Below are 12,865 nucleotides of genomic sequence, written 5' to 3'. Positions count from 1 at the left end.
TCTCAAAATATGGAAAGGGGACTGACATTGGGTTTGTAACGCACATGTGGCAACTGCATATTTGCAGTTCGCTTTATAAATAAACGTTCTGTACATACAATGAACATTGAACAATGCACAGTGTACACTGTATACTGTACGTATACATAATGATAACATAACCGCCGCTGATACACCCTTCGCCAAAGCCCACTCAATCTTTATTTGACAACTGAGCTTGACAGCAGTTGTCAAACAAGTACATACAACCCTTGTATAGTAATTGTACTATAGAAACTAGCCGGTTTAGAGCATGAAGGGCATGTAAGCATGAAAATTGGTATGTAATGTAAGCACTAAGCAAGCACATAAGACTTATCGGATCACCTGTATGTATCGCGAGTCACGCTAGGTGCAGACGTGAAGAAAATAGAGATAAACAATCTCGACAAGTTTTTTATGGCTTAAAAGCTGAAATTGATCTGGCGCCATGGTCCAAGTCACTTGAGACTTCCCAAAGAAATGTTTGCCGACAATTCCACCGACTGCTTAAGCCACTATCTCACTAGAAAAAGGTTACGAAAAAATACGTAGACAAGCACTTGACTTCAACGGCCGACCTGGCGACTCGGCGACGCGACAGGCGTGTGCACCGGGCGCACTTTCGACTGAGCAAACTTTGACTTTGCCCGAGCCACGCCGCCTTATCGGTGAATGCGAGGTGACGAGCCGAGGGGTGCGCCGAGGGTCGCCACTCTGCCAATCGCCCTCGTCTGAGTCTCTTCCTCCCTCCTCGGCCCGCCGACACCCAAACAGCCACCATGGTCGCCTACAACGGAGAGTACAAGCTGGAGACGTCGGAGAACTTCGACGAGTACATGAAGGCTGTCGGTAAGATACGAAGCTGGCACATTGGACAGTGTTTGTGGACGCCGCCGTATCATTAGCCTTCTGTAATTCGAATCCTTATTCCTTTTGATATACTTCTTGTATGTGTTTTTATTCATGCTGTATCAAATTATGATAAAATAAGAACATGATCAAACAGTATAGCCATGGAGGTTCTTCTTCATCCATGGTATAGCAATCAAAACAATCAAGCAATCCTAGACTGAACTCATGCAATATCTCTAGTTATTTGTCTCGATATCTGGGGTAGGTCCCACCTGTCTCCACCGTGGTAACACTCCTTCCTCCTGACCCGACAGGAGTGGGCATGCTGACCCGCAAGGCGGCCGCCTCGGCCACGCCCGTGCTGACCGTGACCGTCGACGGCGACCACTGGAAGATCAAGCAGGTGACCTCGTTCAAGACCCACGAGGAGGAGTTCACCATTGGTGTCGAGCAGGAGAAGTCCACCCCCGACGGCCGCAAGGTCAAGGTCAGTATCACTCAGGGGTCGAGGACAGTCGAGGTCAGCGGGTAAGAAAGCTTCATACGGTTGAAAGGAGAGGTCGAAGAAATGATAAAAATGCAACAATTTTTTGCACTTGAAGATTTTTATTACACAACCCATCACCTAGTTTCGTTTTGGTACTTACTGCTCCCTCATCTGTCATGCACGTACCCACTAAACACAACATTTTCGTCCATCTAAATTGCAATGCATTTGTAAAATGGATAATGCAGTATAGGCATACTGTGATGCGAGGTGTTCACATTCATTGCTATCCGCTACCTTCGTTCATCATCTTTTATTCTTGAATGGCGCACAATTTAGAATGTAACGGTGTTCAAGCAGCTCTACGTTCGTTATCGCTTGCCGTCTTTTTTTGTAGTATTTTCATTGCTTTAATATCTATAAAAATCTTGGCTGCTAGCTTGTTATCCAAAGAATACGGAGCAACTCAAATTGGTATGGTTGTTACAATAATTTATTCTTGAACGTCAATGTTTGGCGTACCTACTCGGCAGCAGAACGCTTGACGCAATCAGTTTTTGCTCGTCAGGTACCAAGAGCATAAGAGATGTCATGCTCTTTTATTTGACCGGATTTGACCGGTTCGGACGACACATTTGGGGTTACATAATGACACGCTGCTACGACTTATCTTATCCAGCACGAATACCGTGCCTTGCCGAGGCCTCACGCAATCTGAGACTCAGCTGTCAGATATCTTATAGCTGTTCGGCGACGACATAGAATAGAATAGTCCGAGCTTAGACCCATCATTGGCCTCGGGCTGGCCAGTCTGCCCCTGTCGGGCGGCCGGTGCGTGCCTAAGAGAAGAGCAGGGGCGGGGCCGCGCGGGGGCGGAGCGGCGTGCGGCGCTGCACTCACCCAGCTGCAGTCCGCTCTTGCCACAGACCAGTCCCATTGAGATAAATCGTTCCGGAGCCCGCCGCGGTGAGCCCAGCTCGGGGTGTTGCTAGGCAGGCCACCCTCCCCCTTCCCCTCGGCCCAACCCCCAGCCACGTGGCCTCCGGCCGGCCGCGGGGGCGGTCCGAGGGGGGGGAGGAGATGGGTTCCGTCAGCAGATAATGGGTACACACGGCTCCCGAGGGCATTCGAAGTTTTAAACCTTCTGCAGACAAAATGGAGTTCGCGTTTAAACCTAAAACAAAGTTTTGTTGAATATACTGATTGCAAATGTCGACAAAAAGTACAACAAAAAATATAAACTTTATTATTTTATTGCGTCTTTATTTTGATGCCTCAATTTATGTTCAGTTGGATACATATTTTGCGTTAATAGGTGGTAACCGTGTCAAACCCTTATACAATGCCCTGTAGCGATGGGAACGAACAGCCCGGCACGGCGCCGTCACGTCAACCTGCGCTGTCAGCAGTGAGTCAACAGCGGCGCCCTTTCCCCGCGTTCAGGTGCGCTCCCGGCTGAGAAAACAGGCCGTCACCGCGAGATGAGCGATGTCTCCGTTTGTGTCTGGCCACCAAATGACCCGCTCCGGACCAGCCCGTTTGCACAGGGCAAATACGGGAGGGACGTCGGTCCATTAACTAATTGGACCGTCCAGAGCCATTTGTCGCGTATGACAGTCTCCGAAGCTGATTCTCCTGCGAGGATGATGCATTTCCTATTAGGATAAGCGATTGGGCTGTCGGTATAGACCCGGAGTAGCTACTTCACTGATAGGTAAATATTTATCAGGTACTGGTCACGACGAACATGTTCTCGAGCAAAATATTAACATGCTTATTCATATATTCTCAAGTAATGATAATATTTATACAAAAATATTCAGATATTTTTATACAATACGGTACTTGTTATATAACGCAAGCAAATGATCTAATATACAACCTATACGACCAATCATTCCTATAGCTTCTTTTTCGACTTCATGATGAAGCCAATGGGAGCTCAGAAGCAGTCACGTGCAGCCGGGCTCTCGACGACACCGTCAGAGACCGGCCCTGAACTGCGAGTCTCTGGCAGACGCTGGCCCGACGTCATACTTAGCCATGACCCGTCCCAGATCCGTCCCGCCCCGTGGCTGTCGAAATTTGGCTGAATGTGAACGCCGGTAGCAGGCTAATGGTGTGGGCAGTATGGGTGTCATTGAACCCCTAACTTGGTTCGGTGGCATGCCGATGGCCGAGCGTTTGTTCGGCTACTATACTGTCCCCCCATCAATACTTTCAAATTGTCTTCGAGTTTAACTCCATATAAACACTACCACTCACAATGTTTTGTGGGCTCAAGGCCCACAAGATAAGGCGCACACTTCTTGGAGCAATCTGACAACATTGAAGGGAGGGAATAAACAGGGGGCGGCGAAATGAGTCACGAGAAACGAGCGAGTGGTCTAACAAGCACTAGCACGTGGTCGGACGTCACATGCATTCTATAAAGGCGGTACCTACTTCAGCCGAGACCGGCCAAAATATTACGTTACGCCCCACCTGAGATAGCGCGGGACAAACGGACCAAACCAGCGGTCCAGTGACATTTATACGGCTCTGTCAGGTCGAGGGTGGGTCCAAATATGCGCACAAGGTATCCCGTACCTAATTGAAGAAAACCGGAGATGTTTTATTTGAGTGCGTACCAAAAATGGGATGATTTTGGACATAGGGTATATCAGTCGCTCTCGCAAAATTGGATAGGCTGCTTCATTGACTTTGTTGATAGCTAAGGAAGTTAGAGTGTAAATAAATAGCATATGATGAATGAAAGCGCCACGTTATGCCCCAACCGCGCGACGGTGCGGCGGTCCTTTGCTTCCTTGAAGGCGCGTGCGCCGTGCATTAGCACTGAGCCGGTTGCGAGTGGTGTGTCGCCGTGCAGTCCATCTCCTCTCCGTCTCCATCTGTCGCTATTTTCGGCCGCCGGGCACTCAGCACTCAGCTCGACCGTCGCAGCCCCGGACTCGCCGCGTTACCGGCCGACCACCTACCACCGATGACGTCACGGTGGCGTGGCACGATGTGTGACGTCAATGACCCGACTGTCGTGTCGACTCAGTGGCCGTCAGCCGGCCCGAGGCCGCAAAAATTAGACGGGAGCTGTGTGTCCAGGAAAACTGCCCAGTTTGGTATTCGGACAGCTCGGCCGCGGTATTAGACGGCTTTGTGGTTGTGACGGGCGGAAACTGTCGCTGAACTTTGGAAAAGACAAGTTGGTGTGCACGAAATGCTATCTGGTTTCCGATTCATTTAAAACTCAACTCCCAATAGTCAATACCCAATAAAACTGCTTGTTATCAGCATGTCAGAGCAGGCCTCACCAGTTTCAATGAGACAACTCTTCATCTAACTGTCCAGGTAAGATGTGACCGAATAGATCACACGTTTCTGACCTAATCTAACCTAACATACCGTACCTTCTGTTCACAGTCGATCGTCACCAAGGAGGGCGACAAGATCATCGACAAGCAGGTCGGCGACAAGACCTCCATCATCATCCGCGAGTTCTCCGACGCCGGTATCACCTCGGTGAGTCTCCTCCCCCTACCCCTCCAACACATCCACTAACTCAGCTTAACTCGACCGACCCATGGTTCAACGAACCGAGCATCCCTGGCGACAGTGGGGTGGGTTTTTCTCCAATTCCCCGACCCCAACGATGATCTACGCGATAAACAATCAACATCCGACGCGCGGTCGGCAAATTGGAAAATGACCTGACGCTTTTGTTGGCTCGTTGAGGGCATGAAATGAAGAGCTATTTGCAGAGAGGGTGGGAAAAAAGCGAGCTGGTAGATGTGTCGAGGGCACAGCTCCTCCATATCTCTCTCTCTCTCTCTCTCTCTCTCTCTCTCTCTCTCTCTCTCTCTCTCTCTCTCTCTCTCTCTCTCTCTCTCTCTCTCTCTCTCTCTCTCTCTCTCTCTCTCTCTCTCTCCGCCGCAATGCTCACCACAATAGATTTGCTGTGTCTCAGACAGCTCGATCACGTGACGATCTTAACCCGCGACCTGGTGGGGGGGGGGGGGGCTATTTTTGCCCCCCCTCCAGACTTTTCGATATATCTCCAGAACCGCTGCGCCGATCGTCACCAAATTTTCAGTACCCTCCCGGACATCAATTTTACACATGGTGACCAAAACTTTTTCCAAAGGCTATGATAGGTTGGCCGGAAATGACGTCAGAGTGACGTCATGTTCTGCCGTTTTCGACCCAAAAAAGGGTTTCGCGGGAAGAGCTGTCAGGCCTATAGCTTTGCAAATACAAAAAATGATAAGTACATAAAAGATGTAGAAATGACAGGGCTACAAAACTGCTATCTCGGATTTTTGAAATTTTTGGATTTTGACCCCCAAAAATCAAAAAATAATTTTTTTTTATATAATGATCGAAAAATCCAAAAAGTTTTTTGAATTTCGCAAAAACCGGAATATATGTGATAGTCCTTGCCACCGTCCATCCACATACCAAATTTGAGATTGACACCTCTTTTTTTGGCGAAGTTATAGCGAAAAAACTGTTCAAAATTGATGACGTCAAATTTTCAAACTCAATTTTTAGCAATTCTAGACCCCGTAGCGCAAAACAAAGACCACCATTAGACTCCCCGTGACGAGCTGCATCGAATCAATACCCATTTTATGCAAAACTATCAATTTTAAAATTTGACCTTTTTTGGCCTGACCTTGACCTGACCTTGACCTGAACTTCACCAGAAAGTGACCTAAGCCGTTCCTGATAGTCTTATAACCAACACCATTGAGTTGGAAATGAAAAATTGGCCATAAAACATGCATCACACAACCTTAGTAAAGTTGGGCTCATGTGACCTGACCTGTGACCCTTGGTGACCTGACCTGTGACGTGACCTGGTATTGTCAGTGACCTCTAATAGCAACATATCTACTAGGCAACTGACGCCCTATCGCTGATTCTCGACAAAATGCGTTTTCCTCGGTGTTATAGCGCATTCCCTAGAAGACCCGTGAACGGTGAAACATTTCATCTTTGACCTGACCTGTGACGTCATCGGTGACCCCGAGGTCAATGAAATTTGGTTTCCGTCGACAAATTTGACAGGCCTTTCGAACGCCGTTTGAATTTTGCGGATCCGTTCAGTAGTTTCGGAGATACGAGGGGGGGCAAAAAATAGCCCCCCACCAGGTCGCGTTATAAACAGACCCCACCAGGGCGCGGGTTAAACGTCAGGTTTTTCCAGTATTTCAAACGGACATTATTTATTTCATGATTGTGCTGGCCATGTGCTGGCTTTTAACATCACGTGACATGTTTTGATGTTTTCCGGCAGATCGCGACCGTCGACAACATCTCCTGCAAGCGCTTCTACAAGCGTCAGTAACATGTTGACTGCTGTGTACTCGCTCGACCTGGCAAGATTGTCGGAAATTGTGCTCGAAATTCACATCATGAAGTACTTAATACCGTTGTAGAAATGTTGCACCGTGTTTTTGACCCCACGATTGCCACTCGAGTGACCTTGGGTTGCTGTTCGTCCGGAGCGTCTTTCAGGTCGGGTCGTTGTGATGCTCTTGTGCCAATGTTGTGATTTCTGTTGCACCTGTGTTTGTGGATGAATAATATACAGGCTGGGCGGTCTGCGCCAGCGCCACAAATACGTTATGCGCTGTGTTTATGAGACTTAATCCCTCGCCCCGTTGGGGGGGGCATTTTGCCCCCCTCCTGTGGTTTTTCCTGAATAGCAAGAAAACGGCGGCGCGCAGCGCCGCCAAATTTTCAGTACCTTCCCGGGCATCAATTTGACACCTTCACACCAAATTTCAAGTCTTAAGTCACCTTAGGTCAGGAGTTATTGAGGTTAAACTGAGGTCATGTTCGAGCAAAAATGAGCAAAAAACATGCAATCTTGAAACGCTCACCAAATCTACAGTTATAAAGCAATTTCAAAGTTCTTTATATAGTCTAGTAGACAAAAAGCGGCGCTACAAAAATGCTATCTCGGATTTTCAAAATTTTTGGTTTTTGATCCCAAAAAATTCAAGAAATTGATTTTTTTAGAAAAACTTAAAAAAATCAAAAAATTTCCGAATTTCGAAAAAATCGGAATACATGTGATAGCCCCTGTGCTCTGCTATATACATACCAAATTTCAGATCGTCTCGTTTTTTGGCCAAGTTATAGCGAAAAAACTGTTCAAAAATGATGACGTCAAATTGTTTAAAGGAAACAGTCCACTTTCCTGAAATCGGTATTTTGCTATTGATTTATGATTTTTTATGCTCAAAATAATCATGAAATAAAATAAAACCTTTTTGTAAAAACAATTATTTTCTATATTTCAATATAGGACGAACTATATTCTATGTAAAATAATGTTTGACGCGGAAGCTTATTACGCATTGACCAATCATATTGCGTAGCTCAAACCTACGCATACTGCATTGGCTGTAAGCAGCACGCTGATTGGCTGACGATGACGTGGCTGCATTCCTGTGCAAGGCACGCATTCCTCTACAAGGCACTCTTTTCGGAACGAGAAATGGAATATCTTCGTCTAGGGTGATCGTTGAGCCGTAAAAGCTCCTGATTTGTGCTAGTCTCAGCTCAAGCTACGAAACTGCTATTCCAGCTCAAAACCCCATGTTAAAAGTGAACTATTTCCTTTAACCCTCGCCGGCCGAGGGGGGGAGGCGGGTGCCGCCCCCCCCCATAGGGTTTTTTCGCGATAGCTCCGAACACGCTGGCGATAGAGAGCTGAAACTTGGCATACCTGACCTTTGATCCAAGCCGCATCTTTTGACACCAACCGCATTTTTGGGTCAGGTCAGGTCACTGACCTATGACGTCATAAGTGAACCTCTGCACGGTCTTCAGATGTCGCGACTTCGCAACGCCCTCACTGCCAGAGGAGATGTCACAGGGAAATGAAACTTGCAGGATCTAGTATCCATTATGAGTCTCACAACTTGTATATCTCGGATTTTTCCTAAAGGTCATATGAGGTCAGGTCATTTTCGTGACCTCACCATTATAAGTCAATGGGGAAAAATGAAAACTGCTATTCTGGCGCCGGGAACGATCTCCAACTATCTCAAGCACACAGAATCGTGATTTGATGCACTCCTTGCAAGGTTAGATGCGTCACTTTTGCAATGTTGACCTTGCGTGACGTCATTTATGACGTCATCAAGGTCATATTAGTTTTTCGTCAATAACTCCCGATCAAATTGAGCTAGCGAGTCGAGAAAGCCACCAATGGACTCAGGAAGACCTGCCGAATCGAATGATATGCGACATGACCTCTTTCGACCAACTTCGTGACCTGGGGGTGCTGACCTGACCTTGACCTGAGGTCAACACCCCAAGTTGACCTGACCCGAACAAAAAGTATATCATTCGACGCGCCTGAGCGAGGCGAACACGATGCTGCCAAAATCGCGGCTCTGCGGCCGTTTTTTGCGAAGTAATTCACCAAAAACTGAACCGTACCCTGGGGCACTTGACCTGACCTCAGAGGTCACCGGTTGACCTAGGACCTTAAAATCGGGTACCAATCTCTGCGTCTCGTAACGGCGCACACGCTCGTTTTTTCCGCGACGCGCTAGCTCCACCAGGGGCGAAACGGCGAGGGGGAGGGTCGTACCCGCCCCCCCCCCTCGGCCGGCGCGTATGTAGAAAACCAATAGGTCCGGCGAGGGTTAACTCAATTTTTAGCGATTCTAGACCACGTACGGCAAAATAAAGACCACCATTGAACTCCCCGTGACGAGCTGCATCGATTCGATACCCACTTTATGCAAAAATATCAACTTCGAAATTTGACCTGACCTTGACCTGACCTTGACCTGACCTTGACCAAAACGTGACCTAAGCTGGCCCCAAAGGCTGCCTGACCCACATAATCGCATATGTCATGTAAAATGGACCATAAAACATGTATCACACGACACTTTCATATTGTGACCCCCCGTGACCTGACCTCTGTGACCTGACCTGGTATCAATGACCTCAAATAGCAAAATATGTGTTTGAGGAACATTTCCCCATCGATGATTTTCAATGAAATGCATTTTACTTGATTTTACAAAGCATTTCTTAAAATGCCTGTAAACGGTGAAAATTGGACCTTTGACCTGACCTGTGACGTCATCGGTTTGACCTAGGTTAATAAAATTGGGTCACAAGGTAGTTCCCTGATAGGGCTATCCAACACCGTTTGCCGCTTGTCGCTAGGTTGCGTGGTTCTCGAGATCTTAGGGGGGGGGGGCAAAATGGCCCCCCAACGGGCCGCGTTGGTCGGCAGAGCCCAACGTGGCGCGGGTTAAAAAGTTTCTGCAGTAACTTTTCACGAAAAACTCGAAGAGCATCATATCTCTATCATCGAGACATGTCGAATAAACAATAATTTAAGTTTAACCCGGCCAGGCCCGGGGGCGTTTTTCGCCCCCCCCCCCTCCCCTACTGTCTAACTCCGTACCTACATAATGGACTACGGAAAATAAAAGTGGTACCAAAACAAAAGGTCTTTATGAGCCGATTCTAAAGCACCAATTTTTTTTTACCTCAGGTCGATTTTCAAGGTCACAGGTCAAGGTCAAAGGCCAAAACCAACATCTGTGGTGATCTCAAAAAGTGTTCCAAAGGGCGGCAGGGGGCACAAAACCGGCCAAAATGGGTGCGAAACGAAAGAAGAGAATCTGAGGATTCCGAACAAGTGCCATCAAAATTCAAGGTCTAGGTCAAGGACATGCTCAAATTTTGCCTCAAACTTTGCACTTTTTCGTAAACCTTGTGTACTAAATTCCTAGATGTTTTGAAATGTTTAACCCGCGCCCCACTGGGGGGGGGGCTATTTATAGCCCCCCTCCCGTTTTTCTGCAATAACTTCCAAACCGCTTAACCCTCGCCCGCACATGGGGGGGGGGGGTGGTTGCCACCCCCCCCAGGTAGTCTTTCTGCTCTGCACTCAACATTTTTAGAGCTAGACGGCTGATTTTTCGTATAGCTGCTCCTCTATCCTTTCTTGATGTCCACTGAAAATTTCAAGTTTCTGTGATTTTTGGTTTCGGAGATATGACCTTGTTTTTCAGGTCATGTCATGACCCAAATGGCCAATTCTCAACATCTTGCGTTTGCCATGGGCCTTATGAGCTTTTGACACCCTGATTTCGGCCTTTTTTGCCAGTCTTACCTCCTACCTATCATGGAACATGTTGTTCGACGATGTACAGGGGTCAAGGTCAGGGTCAAGGTCAACCTAGGTCACCTAAGATAATTGCGTTTTAGGCAAGCTGAATTTACTTTTTTTGAGGTTTTTTGACTGCATTTTTGGTAAAAGCTTCTCAGATCATGATTTCATGTAATATGGACCCAAAAACAGTCGGTACACACATCAGTATACACACAGACACACACAGACATACAAACACATATAATTGACCTTGACCTAACTTGACCTGAAATGACCTCAGCAGCAAAATTCTGGTCGGGTAGTGTGACAAAGAGGTTCTAGCTGGCTTGGCACCAGAAAACAGCATCGTCATCGGTATTTGATAAGCAGCACACTTGATATCCAACGGTGACCCAAAACAGCAACATTTTTTAGTTTGACCTGACCTGGAAGGTCAATGACTGACCTGAGAAGGTAAAACTGGGTATCATTGGATTCGTCTCTTCCCAAAGAATCTTTTTGGTCTTTACTGCTAAGCTCTATCTCCAACAGGAACGAAATGGCGCGGGGGGGGGGTGGCAACCACCCCCCCCATGTGCGTTCTAGGATGGGAAAATGGCATGTGCGGGCGAGGGTTAACGTATCGACGCCACACTTTCAGTACCTTCGGCTGCATCAATTTCACACCTTGTGTCAAAATTTGAACTTCGTACCTACCATAGGTCGGCCGGAAATGACGTCAGAGTGATGTCATGTTGGGCCGATTTCGACGCAAAACATTGAACCACGGCAATCACTCCCAAGAGCTCAATTTTTAAGCTAGATCCAATTTCTTTGCATGAAAGGACTCAGAATAGACTGCGCTATCAAACTGCTATCTCGGATTTTCGAAATTTTTAAAATTTAGAAGATTTTTTATATAATTAAATTAAAAAATTATATTTTTATATTTTTTTTAAATTGACTTTTCGAAAAAAACGGAATATATGTGATAGAACGCATTATTATGACTAACTCTAGCAAATTTTAGCTAAATATCTTCAAAAATGGCCAAGTTATACGCATTATTGCAAAAAATTAACCCGCGCCCAGATGGGGTCTGCCGAGCAACGCGGTCTGATGGGGGGGGGGGCCATTTTGGCCCCCCCTCAGATCTCGAGAACCACGCAACATAGCGACAAGCGGTAAACGGTGTTGGATAGCCCCAGCGGGGAACTACCTTGTGACCCAATTTCATTGACCTCGGTCAAACCGATGACGTCACAGGTCAGGTCAAAGGTCGAATTTTCACCGTTTACAGGCATTTCAAGAAATGCGTTGTAAAATCGAGTAAAATGCATTTCATTGAAAATCATCGATGGAGAAATGTTCTTCAAACACATACTTTGCTATTTGAGGTCACTGATACCAGGTCAGGTCACAGAGGTCAGGTCACTGGGGGGTCACAATATGAAAGTGTCGTGTGATACATGTTTTATGGTCCATTTTACATGACAAATGCGATTATGTGGGTCAGACAGACTTTAGGGCCAGCTTAGGTCACGTTTTGGTCAAGGACAGGTCAAGGTCAGGTCAAGGTCAGGTCAAATTAGGTCAAATTTCAAAGTTGATATTTTTGCATAAAATGGGTATCGATTCGATGCAGCTCGTCACGGGGAGTTCAATGGTGGTCTCCGTTTTGCGCTACGAGGTCTAGAACTGCTAAAAATTGAGTTCAAAAATTTGACGTCATCAATTTTTAACAGTTTTTTCCCTATAACTTGGCCAAAAAAAGAGGTATCGATCTAAAATTTGGTATGTATATCGAAGAGCGCAGGGACTATCACATATATTCCGGTTTTTTCGAAATTCGAAAAATTTTTGGAAATTTTTTGAGTTTTTCTAAAAAAAAATCATTTTTTTTATTTTTGGGGGTCAAAATCCCAAAATTTCGAAAATCCGAGATCGCAGTTTTGTAGCGCCGTCTTTTCTCTACACAACCACATAAAGAACTTTAAAATTGCTTGTTAACTGTAGAATTGGTGAGCGTTTCAAGATGTCATGTTTTTTGCTCATTTTTGCTCGAACATGACCTCAGTTTGACCTCAATAACTCCTGACCTGAGGTGACCTGTGACTTGAAATTTTGTGTGAAGGTGTCAAATTGATGCCCGGTAAGGTACCCAAAATTTGGCGGCGCTGCGCGCCGCCGTTTTCTCGCTATTTAAGAAAAACCACAGGGGGGGGGGGCAAAATGGCCCCCCCCATCAGGGCGCGGGTTAACAATTATTAATTTTTCAAATCAATTTTTCAGCACGAATTTGACATCATACGCCAATATAAATAGCACCATCGTGTTTCTGAGCTCAAACTGCATCCAATAGACACATTTTT

The 12,865-nt window shown here is 46.5% G+C and overlaps 1 protein-coding gene across 1 annotated transcript; it reads left to right on the top strand.

The window, feature by feature from the left end:
- Positions 1-274: 274 nt before the first annotated feature.
- Positions 275-6,985, top strand: LOC122366085 (sodium/calcium exchanger regulatory protein 1-like). The gene is made up of 4 exons (XM_043337941.1): positions 275-870; positions 1,188-1,360; positions 4,778-4,876; positions 6,654-6,985. Exons 1-4 carry the CDS (start codon positions 801-803, stop codon positions 6,702-6,704), a joined length of 393 nt encoding a protein of 130 aa, XP_043193876.1. The 5' UTR covers positions 275-800; the 3' UTR covers positions 6,705-6,985.
- Positions 6,986-12,865: the final 5,880 nt, after the last annotated feature.

This window comes from Amphibalanus amphitrite, unplaced genomic scaffold (assembly GCF_019059575.1).
Source record: "Amphibalanus amphitrite isolate SeventyFive unplaced genomic scaffold, NRLGWU_Aamphi_draft 000003F_arrow, whole genome shotgun sequence".
In the NCBI taxonomy this organism is placed as follows: Eukaryota; Metazoa; Arthropoda; class Thecostraca; order Balanomorpha; family Balanidae; genus Amphibalanus; species Amphibalanus amphitrite.
Note: the sequence above shows the minus strand (reverse complement) of the source record. Positions and strands in the feature narration are given on the sequence as shown.